Source organism: Tamandua tetradactyla, chromosome 1 (assembly GCF_023851605.1).
Source record: "Tamandua tetradactyla isolate mTamTet1 chromosome 1, mTamTet1.pri, whole genome shotgun sequence".
Lineage (NCBI taxonomy): Eukaryota > Metazoa > Chordata > Mammalia > Pilosa > Myrmecophagidae > Tamandua > Tamandua tetradactyla.
Window position 1 is genome coordinate 225,856,577 of NC_135327.1, and position 18,151 is coordinate 225,874,727.

An 18,151-nucleotide genomic window follows, 5' to 3' on the forward strand; every position below is an offset into this window, starting at 1 on the left:
TTTACAATTTCAAAGGACTAAGAAAATTTTTGAAAAATCATTGGATGTAGGCACAATTACTTTATCTTCCAGGACCTCTAAAGGAGACCTGTTGTTTGTTCCTTAAGAATAAAAATCTTTTCTGTATGTTCTTGCTTTGCTTAACCTGACTATTCATACTGCATTTAAATCCATTTCCTCTCATTCTGCCCTAACGAGGTGTTCTAGTTTGCTAGCTGCAGGAATGCAATATACCGGAAACAGAATGGCTTTTAAAAAGAGGAATTTAATAAGTTGCTAGTTTACGGTTCTAAGGCCGAGACATTGTCCCAATTAAAACAAGTCTATAGAAATGTCCAGTCAAAGGCATCCAAGAAACGATACCTTGGTTCAAGAAGACTGATGAAGTTCAGGGTCTCTCTCCAGTGAGAGGGTACATGGCGAACACAATCACGGTTGCTCTCTTGGCTGGAAGGGCACATGGCAAACACGGCGTCATCTGCTAGCTTTCTCTCCTGGCTTCCTGTTTTATGAAACTCCCCGAGAGGTGTTTTTCTTCTTCATCTCCAAAGCGCTGGCTGGTGGACTCTGCTTCGTGGTGCTGCAGCCTTCTCTGCTCTCTCTGAATCTCCTTCATTCTCCAGAATGTTTCCTCTTTTATAGGACTCCAGAAACTAAGCAAGACCCACTCAAATGGGTGGAGACATGTCATCCCCTAATCCAACTTAACAACCACTATTGATTAAATCACATCTCCAGGGAGAGGATTTAATTATAGTTTCAAGCATACAATGCTGAAGAGGGATTAGAAGAAGCAGCTGCCTTTACAAAATGGGATTAGGATTAAAACATGGCTTTTTTTTAGGGTACATATATCATTTCAAACCAGCACACAAGGTATAAGGAGCTAATTGATGTTTTCTGCATTGTGGCTTCCGAGACCTGCATTAGATTAACCCTTAGTATTCTCTTCCTCTGGCCCACCATCCCCTTTCCTATCATCTAGTCTCCTTTTGCTTTCCAGCCCTTTAGCCTGCCCATGGCATGAGGGCAGTGCGAGGACAGCCTCCTGGTTGCTGTGGGCCCTGTACCTGGTCCCTGTTGCAGCATCGGGACTTCTTCCGTTTGGACTGTGTCTTACACTCCAGAGTGCTGCCCTTTGGCACTCTGCTTTGGAACAGTGGAGCCACATGACTTACTGCCCTCTCCGGGCTCTCTGTCCCAGGGGTCCCGTCATTCTTCATATGTCTTGCAGGTCTGCCGTGTCTTCCTGAGTGGGTGCCCCGGTCCGGGTCCCCGCTGGGCTCATTCTTTGCTCTGCTTGTCACTTTTCTCACTTAGATCTGCCTAAATGAAAGATGAAAATAGCATATGGTGGCTTTGCGCTTAGCATTATCTAAATTCTGTTTCTTTCCCCCCCTCCCCACCTTCTGCTAAGATGCTGGCTTTGAGATTCCAGACCTATTTGTGGTGGGTTACGCCTTGGATTACAATGAACACTTCAGAGACCTGAATGTAAGTCTTGTATGCAAATCCCTAGCCCCCTCCCCTCGCTAGAGTGTAACATGACTGAATTAACAAATTCCTGAAATGGTCTCATCATGGCTGCCACTGATGGAGTTTCCCTGGGTCAGGAATATGCTGGGAGCTTTGCATTCATAATCGCAGTGGAGTCTCACCACCACCCTGCAAGGGAGTCCTGAGCAGTGGACACAAGCTATGATCAGCTCTGTTTCGTGCTAGGGAAATAAGGAGGCTGCAGGCAGAAACGGGGCTTGATACTGATTTTCTCTTGAGCTGTTGACTCTGCCCACCCAGCCATCCTAATATCCCACATTCCAGCCACCCATTCTGTGGGGGTGATGAGGTCCGAAGGGTGCCTGTTGCAGTGACATGCACCCCACAGCTGCTCTCCTTTGGGAGGAATGATCTTAATACACTGACATCGTTCCCCGCAAGGTTTGAGCTGGGGGACCCCGACTGACGTCAGCACCTCCAAGGTGGACCAAGCAGTCCCTTTCTCTCCTGAAAATTAGAATTAGAAACATCAACCAAAAGCCACGGAGACCAAAGGCTGTTGGACTTAGGCCACCCTACAGGGTGCCACAGAGGAACCCCGAGTGCCAGGGGCCAAGGCCCCTCACAATGCCCCCTTCCCCGCCTCTCTTTGCCTTGTGGCTCAGCCTCCCTTTGGTTCCCTGAGCTGGCCCCGTCTCCCAGCAGTTACTCCCCTTTTTGGCTTAGCCTGACTCGATTTCTGATGCTTGTAACTGAGATTCCTGACACAAGATATTTTTTGCTACCAAAGAAGGCCAAGTAGGTGCTGTGTTGTGTACCACCACGCTTTTCGCACTTGCCTGAGAGGTGGTGGCCTGAGCGGTAGGGGACATTCCTCTACCAGGGCTGCACCTACTGCTCCCTAAGTGCTTTGATTTGTAGGGCCCTAGGAGCCAGGTTTGAAGCAGGGCTCAACAGCAAAACAGCAGAGTACTGTTAGCCAAGCATTTGAATGGGCCTCTTTAGATTGTTTATCTATGTATGTGTATGCATGTATAGTGTGCATATATGACATTTATAAATGGGATGACATTCTGTTATTATTGACTCACATTTTCTGTATCTCCTGTTTCGTTAAGGGACTAATGCATTTAAATCCTTTATTGTTCCAGCACATATGTGTGATCAATGAACGAGGTAAAGAAAAATACCGAGTCTAAAGAAGTGAATTCTCACCAGCTGATTTCCAGATTACCAGGAAGCCAAAACGGACGCTCATCCCCGCAGGCCTTATCACTCAGCGGCATATTAAAAACCATTTTAATGAGAGAGCTTGTTTTTTCTGAGATGATAATATAAAGATGACCGAAAGTTCTTAAGGAAAAGAGAGCAAGGCTTTGATTCCAGTTGTGGCAAATGAAACATTCCAAACTTCATGCTCTGCCCGCCTTCGCGGTCCTCATTTGCACCTCCTTTTGCTTTAATACGCTGCTGTGCTTCCATTGCAGTTCCTAGGAATACCCCCACCTAGTAACTCAAATATTTTTCACAGAACTCTTTTTTTTTTTTTTAACTCTATTGTGATACTATTTCACAATCTCAAGTCGCTGGAAACCTTTGGCGTGAAGCGCTGTGCCAGCACCCTGAGAATGCAGCTAGGCTCCCATGCTAATAATGAAGAGAAAGGACAATTTAATATAAATCTGTGTTTGCACATTCCTGACAGGCTGTTATCATCTGCTTTGACAGAGCCTTTCCGAGGCACGGTGTCCAATGAATCTTAATGATGTTATGAAACAAGGCTCTGCTCCGTGCTCTGGATTTGTGCTTCCAGGACGGGACGGTGGCAGCCCTGCCCGCATGGGTGCACTCAACTGTGTTTAATACTCTGAATTTTAATTAGAAAAAACACAATGCAGCAAGGCCTTGGCTTCTAAGCTGCATGGTTTTATTCATGTGGGACATGAGCAAATGCAGGATGAGGAGAAAAAAGTGTTTTTGAGGCTCAAAGCTAAACAAATACAAATTTTTCCTCTTACTTGCATCAACTTGAACACAGGCTTCGAATTATTTTTTTTTAAATCCTTATAAGGCTGATCACATAGTCCAAAGCAATAGAGGAAACAACACTTTAGAGAGCTTTTTCTGAATAACATTTTTTTTCCTTTTTCCTTTTTTGTTGCCTTATGGAACATATCCCGATTTAAAACATTTTAATTGGAAATAAACTTTAGAGTGCTGAGAGAGCTGTTTTTCCTTCACTTCCTAAAAGGAGCAAATGCAAAATAAATAACTAGCAGCCTTTGTTTAGTTCTGAACTATATGTGGCATATTGTTGGTAGGCTCAGGCTTCGTTTAAACTAATAAAGAACAAGAAAACTTATGTTTCATAACTGTTTACTGTTTTTCTTCCACCTCCATATATTTTATATACTTCTAGCCATTGGAAATGGGTGTGAGCCACTAGCTTAAATATACTACTGCCTGTACCTAGCCTGTGGCTTTGTTTTTATTAACCTGGATTGAATCCAATATATACACTAGTGTGAGCAGCAGATTAAGCTCGTCTTGATCTGCTGTTTTTTTCCTCTCTTAAGCTTGTTTATCAAAACAAAGAATTTTAGTTGTAAAAGAATATTTTCTTGCATATCTTTGTTCCGTGTCAGAGAAAAAAACAAACCACACCCAGATATCCCAAGGAGAAAATCAGCAAAGGGAATTCCTTCTATTGTGTTCCGTAGAAGAATTCGCAACCAGGCTATCAATTTATAATTCTGTATAGTCGGTCAGTTTCTTGAAATATCAAAACCAACATGCTAGGGTGGTGCAATGGTGGCTCAGCGGCAGAACTCTCGCCTGCCATGCCAGAGACCCGGGTTTGATTCCCAGTGCCTGCTCATGCAAAATAAATGAATAAATAAATAAAAACTAACATGCTAAACATAATTTTCCATTATGGCACATTTATATCAGAGGATCAAGAAGAATTTTGAAATACTCTGGATGTCAAATATAAATTTACCCACAAAGTGTGTATCATTTAAAATGTATTTCTGGGTGGCTCAGTGGCAGAGTTCTTGCCCTCCGTGCTGGAGACCTGGGTTCGATTCCAGGTGCCTGCTCATGTAAAAAAAAAAAAAAAAATGTGTTTCTTAAAACCGTTGAATTTTTTGCAAATATTGGTATCATTTGTAAGGACTGGATGTTTATTTGAATTTGAAAAGAAATTAACCTCCATACAATTTTGAAAATTTGAGGAATTGTAACTGTTAATGTGCTGAAAATGAAAAAAAAATGGATTAAACATCACAAGAAGTTTAATCATTCCTGTACATATTTCCCTTCAGACAATATTTTGACGGTGATATTCCAAGAATGTCATCTTGGGAAGAACAGTATTTCCTTTTCTCTTGCAAAATTCTTATCTATTTAATGCCTCTGTTAAATACCACTGAACTTATTTGCCCTAAACCACAACTGTGAAGGCTTAGGACAGGATTAGCAAACAGGTACATTTATTAATTTCGTGCTCCAAAGGTGATCAGTAATAAGAAGCAGGTGTGTGTTTCACTGGGCAAAGTTGGATTCAGCTAAACCAACATAATTATTATAATAGACTGGGATTTCCCAAGCATGTCAGAACCCCTGTTGTAGACGGGCCTTTTCTTACGTGGACTGGGCCACAGGACATGCTCATACCTAGTGTGAAATGCAGTAGACAAATCCCAATGTTTCTTGCGTAACCCTTGGATGCAGAATCGTTTGTCATGTTTCGGGTCAGCTGAAACTGAAAACCAGAACTTGCAAGCCCAGTCGGGCTTTGGCTGCATCTCTGATTGCAGTAACTTGTGTCCTTCTGCTGGAGGGAGGGGGTAACCCATCCTGCCCCCCCAGGCCTGGGGTCGTGGAAACGCTTCCCAACTTGTGTAATGCAGGTCATTCCTTCTGGAGCACTGAACCCCTAAAGCACACACTCTGCCTCCAGTTGTCTGGCTGATTTGGGCAATAAGAGTTTGACGTACTGGGCCACTGTGAAGCTCCTTGGGGTCTCAAGGAGACATGGAGGCAGGCTAGTTCTCCGAAGGGAAAGGGGGTTGCGGGAGGTGGTTGGGCCCTGGGCGGGAGGTGTGTGCAGAGGTGGGAAAGAGATTTTCTGTCGGCTCCATCCCGCCCGCCTTTGGTCTGGGTCCTGGCGCTGCTGAGAGCCGTCCGGGGTGGCATCTCTCACGGGGGCAGGCGGGGCAGTCTGTCTGGGACCTGAGGGGTCCGCAGCTAGGGGGGTGCCGGGGGCTGCAAAGGGTGTCCCCATCCAGGTGCCAACTGATGGAGCTGGCTCTGAGGCCAGCGGAATCAAGGGTGCCGAGGCCTGTGTTCTCCTCGGGGGAGAAACAAGCCTGAGTAATGTAGTCGGGACCTCGTTTGTATCCAGAGCCCAGCGGTGTTGGCGGGAATGGGCAGTGAGTGTGGACAACTCATCTGAGAAGCTGCAGGGAAGATGAGATGTACCTATAGCTCGGGGGGCGGGGGAGTAGGGAAGGGGTGAAGAGGGGAGAGACTTGGGCGTATTTATACACCAGAGAGAGAAAAAAAAAACAGGAAGAGAAATATGTATTAGTTATTGATCACTGTATAACAAATCACCCCCAAACCTAGTAGCTTAAACTAGCAATAATCATCTGTTTTTCCCTGATGGTTTAGGAGAGTCAGGAATTGAGGCAGGGCCCCACGGGGCTGGCGTGTTTCTGTCCCAGGGTGACCCCCCGCCCCCTACCCCACTCCCACTGGAAGACCTGAGGCCGCAGGCTGCATCCCCTCTGAAGCTGCCCTGGCCAGTGGGTCAGCCACTAGCCACTGGTGGTCATTTACATGTAAGTCTAATTTAATTTAAAATGCAGTTCCTTCATTGCAGTTGCTCAGTAGCCTCATTTTGAACAATGCAGATGCCAGGACATTTCCACCCACCCGGAAAGCTCTGTGGACGGTGCTGATGTGAGGCTTGTTGGTTCCCGTGCAGGGGCTGGGGCTGTGAGCCAGACCCTGCAGGGGCCTTGGCCGACCCTGCCCCCCACCCCCCGTGCGTGGTCCCTTGTTTCAGGGCCTGCATTGAGAGAGGGAGGGGGTCAAGGGGAAAGCTCTGTGGCTTTTCATCTGGTGGGGTCTATAGGGGACCCCACAGCCTATCAGCCGAGACATAACACAGGTTTGCCACAGTCACGCTCACCCTCGACTGAAGAACAGCAGCTTCACGGGGCGAGCAGGGCAGCTGGGCTGCACGGGGCGAGCAGGGCAGCTGGGCTGCACGTGGCAGGGCCATCTTGGGGACGCACAGTCCACCCCGGAAGGCCTGGGCCCGGCACCTTCCCTCCTGATGAGATTAACGAGGGGTGATTCTTCGAGGTCATCATGCAGAATGGAAACAGGCTGTTTACACAGATTTCTAAGAACGACAGAAAACTACCCAGTCACGGGGGGGAAATGTGAAATGATAAAAAAAACACTCTGCACACACTGATTGTAAAAATAGAAAGACATGTTCGCCCACTGACAGTGTTTGAAATAGATCATGAAGACTTTGAAAGGGCAGTTTTATTTTTATTAAGTTGCTTGGGTTTGAAATGTGAAATAATACAGTAAAATAGTTTTTCTTTGCCAACCTTCTATGAATTGGAGTTCATACTGAAATTTTAGAAGGAGCTCCATTTTTACGTGAAGAACTTGGCGTAATAATTCAGCCAAGAAGCCAATCCAGTGTTACCTTAAAATAAATGTAACCAAGTGGACTGAAGTGTGTGTGTGTGTGTAATACATGTGTATGTGCATATCATATATTAAATATATATTAAGTATGTTTATTTAATCTCATACCTGGTAGTCACCAAGCCAATTAATTCAAACATTTAAAATAACAGATTACTGAGTACTAAGCATCGACTTTAAATGGAAACTGCTCCATCTGATTTATCTCATCTCCTGATCTTGTGACCGAGTTGCTCGAAGAAAAAAAAGAAATCAATGTCATCTGTCTTATCTTTATTTTAACAAGACTTTTGGTCCTGCTGTTGGAAGAACATTCATCAAAAGCCTGAGAAAATGACGTAAAATGTAGGGTACTAGGTGATGGCACAAATCCTCACAGATGTGCTCACAAGGAACCTAAGTTTTGAGGCAGATGCGGAGGCTGCCCTCGAGTCACGTGACAGTTTGGGACCCCTTTGGCTGCAACTCCTGTGGACTGTGTTCTCCGCAGAAACTTGACAGAAGCTCTCGATTTCCTACTCAGCCCAAACCTGGGAGGGAGACAGCAGCACCCCCACCGCGGAGACAGTGGCCCAGGTGCTGGAGACCTGGAACCACTTACCCCGGGGCCCAGGTTCAAAGCTGGAAGCTGAGCCAGGCCGTTGGCCTCCAAGTGGCGGGGAGCATCAGGGCCCTGGGCTCAGAGCCAGGTTCCCTGTGAGCGGACCCTCAGGCGTCCAGGCGACCATCAGATGCAGGGGAGAGAGGGACAGAATGCTCAGACGTCTGAGGCTCACCTGGAGGCTTAGCCACCCTCACCCCTCACCCCTGCCCCGGCGTCCAGAGTGAGAACCCGCCTTTTGAACAAGCCTCTCCCCTGTCGCCTCCGGACGTTCTGACACTGAGGACGTTCTCCTCCCACTTACACTGTGAGGGCAGAGGGTCGGGATTCTCACTGGCCTTCATAAGCGATAGAATCAGAAGGAGAAAAGGTAATGAGGTCAGTTATAAGGTAAGATTGTAATCCAGCAAGAGAACAATAGGAGAGATTCCTGTAAATGTGGAAGAAAGATACCTGAAAGAGTCAGACAAAATGGTAAACCCAGTAATGGAACCAATATTAGAAACGGGTCTCCCAATTTTTTTGATCACATAGCAATACAAATTGTAAATATTCACCCCCAAATATGTGTATTTGTAGCATTCTTTTATGGCTTTATTTATTTGTGCCCCTTTATCTCTATTGTATCCTTTTCTTTCCCTCGTCCTTCCATACGTCACCATTTTAGTGTATTTAAAATTTATCTTTTTGTCTGTAAGTGTAGCAAAACTCATCCAATTTTTCACTTGAAGTTTGTGCTTCTGAAGTTTCTTGTTTGTTCGTTTGTTTATTTAACAAGTACTTCTCTGCCTCTAATGATACCACATTTGATTTCTTCTAACACGATGGCGTTCCCTTCCATCTTTAGCTCTTCAGTCCATTAGGGCCCATGTCTGGAAGTCTAGGGATCTGGGAAAGTAGGAGGGTGTTATTTATTTTCCCCCACACAGTGATCAGGTTTTTCCAACAGCATGTCCTGAACCGTCCACCCCGGTTGCTGTGCCTCTTTGATCATATCAAAATTGTCTGTTGAGTCATCTTTATATTTCTGGGCTCAAGCCCACCTGATTATGCATTTTTAAAATTACACAATCGATTTTCATTAGCTACTACTTCTATTTAGGCTTTGGACATCTACATTCAAATATGAAATGGTTCTATCGTTTTCTATTTTTTTTACTTGGCTTTGGAATCGGGATTATTCTAGACTCGAAAAGTGAGGTTAGCTTTCACTTTTTTTTCTGTTTTCTGGAACAACTTGCATAAAATCGAAAGTATCTGTTCATAAACATTGCATTCTTTTTTTAATTTAATGTGCATATAGTTAATGCCTTGTTTTCCTTCCACATTTTAGTTGCTTCAAATGCCTTTCTCTCTTGGTCCATCTTGCTAGAGGTCTCTGCTAATCTTTTCAAAGAAGTTGCTGTGGTTTCATGAACCCTCCTCTAGTGGAGCCCCTTTTGCTGGCTGATGCACCCCAGCCCCTGAATCTGTGACACGGCTGCCCCTTCTCTGCTCACTGGAGGTACACACGCACACCCACGCACACTCACCCGCACTAGTCACGACCCGTGACTCACTGACATGGGACCACAGAAGACCAGGCAGGGCCTTTACTGTGATACACATCGTGCTGCAGAAGCCCGGGGGGGCTGGAAGGGGCTGTCCCATCCCCCTGCCCTCACGCCTTCTCCCTGGAGAGCCCCTCCCTCCAAGACACCGAAGAATTCTTGCCTCCGTCCCTGCTTCCAGACCAGGGGTCAGCAAAGGACAAATTCACAGGCCAAATCCAGCCCACAGCCTGCTTTTCTATGACCTGCAAGCTAAGAACTTTTTTTTTTTTTACATTTTAATAGAACTGGTCAAAAAATAAAAAGGAGACTGCAATAGACACTGCATGTGGCCTGCAGAGCCAAAACTATCTGCTATGTTGCCTTTTACAGAAAAGTTTGCCCAGGAAATCCTGCTCACTTCTCTATTCTTGTACACTCTATTTCATTTATTTCTGCTTTTCTGTAGTTCTAGATATATATATATATATATATATTTTTTTAAGACAAAATAAACTTTACCAAGGTATTTACTATAAGGAATAACTATCTTCTAGGGATTCCGTGGATTTGTTTTTCTTCTTATTTGAACATTTCTTCCAAGCCTATTTTCTATATGGGCCTTTGGATATTAAATTTCCTTAGGCTTCATATGCTTGAAAATACTTTTCATTGTATTCTTATATTTGAATTAAAATTTGACTGGATATAAAGTTGTAGGTTTGAAAGTATTTCCCCTCCAATGTGTTAAAACATGTTATTATTCCATCACCTTGCATCCAGTGCCACTGTTGAGAAATCGGATGTTAATCTGCCCGTTGGTTCTATAAAGGGAGCCTGCTTTTTTTTCTTCTAGAAGCTTTGAGAATTTTCTTGCCTTATTTTTCCTGTTTGGCATTCTCATGCACAGTCATCTCTTTTTTAAGTCTCTTTTAATTCTGGGAAGTTTGTTTTCATTATTTCTTCGAGTATTTCCTCCTTCCCTCTTCTTTTCACTTTCTTCCTGGAAGTTCTACCATCCAGCTATAAGCACTCCCGCTGCAGTCCCAGCCACCTCTCCCCTTTTATACTTTTAACTCTTCACCCGTTCTGGAAGAGCTGCTCCTCCTGCTCTCTCCACTCACTAATCCATTCTGGAAGAGCTGCTCCTCCTGCTCTCTCCACTCACTGATTCATTCCTCAGCCATGCCCCACTGGCTGGTCTCCCATTGATTGTGTTCTTTATTATAACATTTCAATTTTCAGATCCAATATTTCCACTTATTTTTTCTAATGGCTTCATGTCCTCTCCATCTCATAAAGTAAATTTACATGTGTATTTTCAATTTTAGGTCTGTGTGGTCCAATTTTCCTTCAGATGGGAGATGTTGCTGGCTGTGCTGTGTTACTTATATAGTTGTATTCTTTAGGTGCCACGTTACTTTGCCTTGTAAATCCCTGCCCCCTGTATGGATTAGCTCCCTGGACTAGTAATGTGCCCTGCAGGAGAGAGGCATCAAGTGAGTTAAAGGACGAAGGAAGAAGATTCTGGGCCGAGCCCCCACAGAGACACCGTGGGCAATGCCTGTGTATCACCATTCCCGCGGGCACCCCTGAGTTTCCCATGGGCTGCCCATTTAGACTCAAGGGGAAGAAGCAAAGAAGTTCTCTCTTTAGATAAATACACCGGTCCTAGGGGGTCACAGGAAAAGGTGTCCTCACCCTACGGGGTTACAGTTGAGGGCAGCTGGTCAACTCATGTTTGTTTTCATGGACTCCTCAAAGCTGCAGCTTTTTGTGCTTCCCTCCCGCGACCCTGCTGATGGGGATTTGGGCAATTGATAAGGCTCCAGGGTGAAGGCTTAGGCCCCAGGGGTCGGGGAGGGCCACGGAGACCACGCCCTCTTCCAGCCAGGCTCCCTCTGCTGCACTCAGCCCCCGCCCCCCACCTTGGGACTCAGTGACCTGCTTCCTCTGTACATCGGTTTAAGGCAGCCTCGGATCCCCCCAGTTCCCTCAGTGGTGGTGGCAGTGAACTGGGGAACCCATCCACTTCTTCCCACTTCCGTAGTTTCTCAGGGTTGATTTGAGGGCCTGGATCCAGCAGCTCCTGCTTGTTTATTACCTTTTATCACCTTAACAGGACTTTAGTTATAAATCGAGTATAACCTTACTTACTAACATAGTATGTTCATTATAAAATATATACAAGGATAGTCATTTTAAAAGAATGAATGAGATCAATTCAGTTTCTAGAACTATGGCAGATGAGGTTTCCTGATGGACAGCCTTGCAGAAAAGAGTGAAAATGCTGGATAAAATAGCTATTAAAAAAAATTATTTTAAATGCATCCATGAATTCACAAGAAAATACAAAATATTCAGAAATGAAAAGTTAAGTACACACAGGAACCCAAGAGGTAAGTTCACAAAGCCGGTCTCGCCTAAAGGACTTCGGCGGTCATGAGAAGGAGCCTCCTTGGAGGACCCACAACAGCTGGGAGCACAGCTGAGGGAGGAGCCCAGCAGCTGCACTCTGCAATCCATGCCAGCATTGGCTCCAAGGCCACGCTTCCTACTGGCTGGTCCAGCCAATAACCGAGCTCAGCAGGGATACTGAGGCGTGTTTGTTCCTGGAGGACCTGGGAATCCTCTGGCAGGCAACTTTCCAGGACCATCTGATGGCCTTCCTGAAATTTCCTTAGAACTGTAATGCTGCCTAAGATGCTTCCACCCGAACTGCCTTCCTTCTTCCACTCTCTCCTTCTCTTGGGTGGAGATCTGAATCACATCAGATGGGCCTTCCATCTTCTCCCAAGCCCCTTCCCATTTTCTCTCCAAGACATCTCCCCTAATAAATACTTTGCACGTTTATCCCATCTTGGCATCTGCTTCTCAGAGAAGAGTATTTACCAAACATGAGTATTTACCAAACGTGGTAAACCTGAGCTTTCATTTTCATTTCTTGTGAGGTACAAGGAATGAAAGAAAAAGTCCAAGATCCTGTCTCAAAGCTTTGAGTAGAGTGAGAATGAGAATTATGTCTCTGAAAATTGATACCAGCAAACAATCCTCACTTAGGTTTGCAGGCCTAATTTACATACAAAGCAGAAGAGAGTAAGTTGGAGAACCAGACAATAAACCCAAACACATTGTCCAAAATGTAATAGACAACGGGATGGAAAATATGAAACAAGGTTAACACACAGAATTATAGGGACAGAAGATCCAATTTATATGTAATTGGAGTTCCAGAAGGAGTGATAGAGAAAATAGACAGAGGCACTATTTGAAACTATGATTGAGAATATTCCAGAACTGATGACCTACAGATTCGGGAAGTCTAGTGAATTCCAAACTGAACATATCAGACAAAATAACAACTCTAGGACATACAGTGGTGACAAACTGACCTCGAAATGTCTTTTGCTTAAGAAAACAAGAGGTTAGTCCTAGCTCAGGGCAAAGTCCAAAGTGGTTTAGATGTCCCTACAGCTTGCTGTAGCTCTGCAGTCTGGAATGTTGGGGCAGGAGAAGAGAGGGATGAAAGAACCACATTGGTTTCAACTGCCTTGGCCCAGAAATGACACACATTACTTTAAAAGACATGCAAAGAGGCAAGAAAATGCAACTTGTAATCAGGAGATTAAAAAGAAAACTATAGAGACAGACTCAGAACTGATGCAGACGTTAGAATAGCAGCCATTGTCATTAAAACACTTACTAAAGCTGTATTCCAGATATTCAAAATGTCAAAAGTTAAGTGGTAACATAAAAGATATATAGAAGAAAAAGAAAGTGCCTGATACGAAAAATATGCTGGATGGGATTAATAACATGTTAGACATGGCAGAAGAAAAGATAAGTGAATTTGATTGCATAACAATAGAAAGTACCCAAAATAAAACACAGAGAGAGAAAAAAAAATTTTAATTAATAGAGGATCAGTGAGCTGTGGGACAAAATTACATGCTCTAATATATGTGTAATTGAATTCTACTAAGAATAGAAAGAAAGAGGACGATAGAAAAATATATCTGTAGAAATAATAGCTAAAATTTTTCCAAATTTGATGAAAATTATAAACCCACAGATTCAATAAGTTCAATGTACTCCAAGCACAAGAAACATGAAGAAAATTACACTAAGGTATATCATAACCAAATTGCTTAAAACCAATGATAAAGAGAAAACATGAAAAGCAGACAAAGAAAAAGGACATGAGATTTACAGAGGAACAGAGGTACAGATGACAGCAGATTCTAATCATAAACAATGCAAGTAAGAAAAAGTGTATCAACATTTTTAAGTACTGAAAGAAAAAACTATCAAACTAGAATTCTATATGACGGTTAAATAAAGATGTTTCCGACACATGAAAATTGAAATAATTCATCACCAGCAGATCTATCTAACAGCAATGTTACAGGAAGTCCTTCACACAGAATGAAAACGACAGCTGATTGAATATATATCAACAGAAAAGCACAAAATACACCAGAATTAGTACCTACATGGGTAAAAATACATGATATTTTTCTTATCATTTAAATGGCTTTTTCAAATAACTGAATGTTTAAAAATAATGTAGTGTAGATTTATAATATATTTAAGTTTATGCTACGTAAAATGTATGACAGGAATAGCACAGAGGTAGGAAGTGGTAAATAGAGGGGTCCTATTGTGAGGTTCTTATATAAGTGGTACAAAACCAGATGAGGGTACACTGTGATAAAGATGTATACAGTAAGGGTTTAAGCAATCAAGAAAATAACAAAACTAAGATATATAGCTAATTAACCAACAAACGAGATAAAAAGGAATTACAAAAAAATGCCATTTATTCTTTAGTTTTCTCATACAGCTAATTACACACTATTCAGGTAAGTGCCTGTGTCTTTGGGGAAAAAAAACAAAGGCCACTCAGTGGTAAAAGTGTAGGTTTTGGTGCTGCAATAATTGGATATACCTATGTAAGAAAAACTTTGATGATCCATACTGCATACCATATATATAAATTTACTCAATATTGACTGTAGAGTCATATATAAAATCTGAAACTATAAAACTTCTAAAAGAAAACCCTTGTGACATTGATTAGGCAAAGATTTCTTAGATATACTACCCAAAGCAGAATATATAGAAAAACAAATTCATTACTGAAAATTATGAACTTCTCTTTGAAAGGCACTGTTAGCAGAATGAAAAGGCAAGACATACACTGAGAGAAAATATTTGCAAAGCATTTATCTGATAAAGAACTTATATTCAGATGTCTAAAGAAATCACAAAACTCAATAACAAGAAAAAGAACAGTCCAATTTAAATGGGCCAAGTATTTGAACAGCCACTTCACCAAAGAAGATATACATATAGCAGTCAAGTCAAAAAGATGTTTGACATTATTCATCATTAGGGAAAAGCGAATTCAAACCACAATGAAATTACACTGCAGATGGCATGGGGAAAATGAAAAGGACCAGCAATACGGAGTGTCGTGTGGATTTGGAGGTACTAAAGCTCTCATACATTGCTGGTGAAAGGCAAAATATCACAACCGCTTTGGAAATCAGTTTGTTAGTTCCTTAAAACATTAAACACTCACCTACCCTACGATCCAGCCATTCCACTTGTAGGCACTTATCCAAGAAAAATGAAAGTATATATCTAGAGAAAGTCATGTACTTGAACGTTCATAAAGAACAGTTTTATTTACGTAACCAAATTGGAAATATTTAAAATGTCCACCAATGGGGGAATAGATAAAGAAATTATGTTATATCCAGACAATAGATACCACTCCCCAATAAAAAGGAATGCACTATTGATAGCACAACACCGATGTGCTCAGGTGAGGAAAAAAAAAAGACAAAAAGGAACATGTTGTGTGATTCCCATTGCATAAAATCCTGGGAAATGCAAACCAGTGTGTAATAAGAGAACACTGAGGGCTGGATGGGGGAGCAGAAACGGCGTGGAAGGCACGGATTACAAAGAGGCACAAGGAAACTGGTGAGTGTTGGATTTGCTCATAATCTTGATTTCGATGATGGTTTCATGGGTTTATGCACATGTTAAAACTGATCAAATTGTATACTCTAAATGTAGACAGTTTACTGCATACCAATTGCAGACCTCAATAAAGCTCTTAAAGAATTAAAAAGTGAGCAAGGCAATGCAATTCAAAATCAATCCAGTCATCAGCATATTATATGTGAACACCCTCTCTGCCCTCAAGGTATTTTCAATACTGCACTGACATCTGACATAAGCCAAGTGAGGCTCCAGCTCAGCTCATATAGTAGATGCTAGCAAGGCTGCATTGTTTATTTTTAGATTTAAAATAAGAAATATAAATAAAAGGTTTAATATTTCCTCCTCACATTCATGAATCATGCATATCCATCTGGGGGTAGGAGAACCCAGCTCTGGAGACAGCAGTATAAACGAGAAGAGGTCTTTTGGTCTTCGTCACTTAGGTACCTGTTAGGCCTTTGAGAAATGTTTGTTCTTTGAAGGCAGCTGTTGACTAAGCACCAGCTGACTTCATAGCGTCCCAGTTCTGGGAATAACAAGGGTAGGGGAGAAGGAGAAGCTGAAAACTGCAGAAAGCTGACAGATCTAACGAAAAAAAATAAAGTAACTTGGAGAGAAATCTAGGACTGGTGCAGAGACTGGAGGTGGAGGTAAGAGTTTAAATGTTGAGGAGCTGAAGGGCTCAGGCCCCACTCCAAAGAGTAAATCTCGAGGGTTCCCAATCCCCACTGGTCTAAAGTGGCAACTGGATTTATTCTGATTTAAGAGGGATATTTTTCTTAGTTTGGGGGCTGGTCGGACCCTGTCTACTGAACTATGACATTTAAGAAATGGGAGGTTTCCTTGAAACATTTGTAGGGGGAGCAGAGGGGAAGTGGAGGGTCACCGTGTGCTGTTCTTCCCAAAGTTCTTTTTTTTCTCTTGAATTTTTTTATTAATTTTTAAATTAAAAAAATATATGACAACAAAGAAACACAAACATTCTTAGCATATGATCATTCTGTTTACATATATAATCAGTAATTCACAATATCATCACATAAGTTGCATACTCATCATCATGATCATTTCTTAGAACATTTGCATCAATTCATAAAAAGAAAAAGACAACAGGAAAAAATTCATACATACCATACCCCTTACCCCTCCCTTTCATTGATCACGAGCATTTCAATCTCAGTTTATTTTAACATTTCTTCCCCCTATTTTTTATTTTTATTCCATATGTTTTACTCATCTGTTGATAAGGTAGATAAAAGGAGCATCAGACACAAGGTTTTCACAATCACACAGTCACATTGTGAAAGTTATATCATTATACAATCATCATCAAGAAACATGGCTACTGGAACATAGCTCTACATTTTCAGGCAGTTCCCTCCAGCCTCTCCCTTACATCTTGACTAACAAGGTGATATCTATTTAATGTGAAAGAATAACCTCCAGGATAACTTCTTAACTCTGTTTGGAATCTCTCAGCCATTGACACTTTATTTTGTCTCATTTCACTCTTCCCCGTTTTGGTCGAGAAGGTTTTCTCAATCTCTTGATGCTCAGTCTCAGCTCATTCTAGGATTTCTGTCCCATGTTTTCAGGAAGGTCCATACCCTTTGGAGTCATGTCCCACGTAGACAGGAGGAGGGCAATGAGTTTGTTTGTTGTGTTGGCTGGAGAGAGAGGCCACATCTGAGCAACAAAAAGGTTCTCTTGGGGGTGACTCTTAGACCTAATTTTAAGTAGGCTTGACCTATCCTTTGTGGGGTTAAATTTCATATGAACAAACCCCAAGATTGGGGGCTCAGCCTACTGCTTTGGTTGTCTGCACTGCTTGTGAAAATTACAAGAATTCAACTTGGGGAAGTTGAATTTCCCCCTTTCTCAGCATTCCCCGAAGGGGACTTTGCAAATACCCAAAGTTCTTTTACCAGTACTGCCAGATCTCTTCAGATTTTCTTAATGTGCAAGCACAGAAGGTATCTCCTCTCGGTTTAAAATTTATGTGCAGATGGAGGGTGCATAGGTGGTTCAGTGGTAAAACGTTCGCCTTCCAAGTGGGAGATCTGGGTTCAATTCCTGGACCATGCACCCCCCCCCAAGAAAAAATATATGTATAAATATATATATGACCTCTACATGTCAACCCACATTCACTAAACAAGGTCATCCTTAGGATTGTCAAAAGTTAAGTGTCCTTTTAGATTTATGTGGTTTTGTTTTTATCAGGCTCTATGTATTTAACCCCTGTTCACTTAAATACTGTCGATTTCCAAAACCCTTCAGGTTTTTGGCTTAAATAGTATTTCAAATACTTAAGCTTACATTTCTGTTTAGTACAGAATCTACATTTTCTCATTTTATAACATTGCTTATTACCACAGACCACAAGCTACTTTAATTAAAAGAGCTGGTAAACTTTGCTCAACTCTGGTTGCACCCTATGACTCATAAGCGTTTCACTTTTTTTCTCTTTTAAATTCAGATCAGCAACATCTGGTAGCTTATATAAGGAGAGAGGATGTTCTTTAAAATTGGTGATTTTCTGGACAACTTGTTTCTGCAGTTGGCAGGCTTGTGTTTCTCTCTGAGTTGTTCTCTTCGTGGAGTCTAACACTAGGCTCTTTTTTTTTTTCCCTAAAGATTAACATGTGCAGGAATTTGGTCTAATATTGCACAACAAATTTTTGCAATGATTGGTTCCTAAATCCTTTCTATTCATTTGTTTTGAGTTTGTCCAACCTTGGGGGAAAAGCTAGAAATAATTGTGAATGAGTTA

General features: G+C 42.3%; 1 protein-coding gene across 1 annotated transcript in view; it reads left to right on the plus strand.

The window, feature by feature from the left end:
* Window positions 1-3,969, plus strand: part of PRTFDC1 (phosphoribosyl transferase domain containing 1) — an 83,554-nt gene extending 79,585 nt beyond the window's left edge. Inside the window, exons 8-9 of the mRNA XM_077153641.1 lie at window positions 1,418-1,494; window positions 2,649-3,969. Coding sequence (XP_077009756.1) covers window positions 1,418-1,494; window positions 2,649-2,696 — 125 coding nt within the window. The 3' untranslated portion in view covers window positions 2,697-3,969. The remainder of the gene's footprint in view (window positions 1-1,417; window positions 1,495-2,648) is intronic.
* The last annotated feature ends 14,182 nt before the right edge of the window (window positions 3,970-18,151 follow it).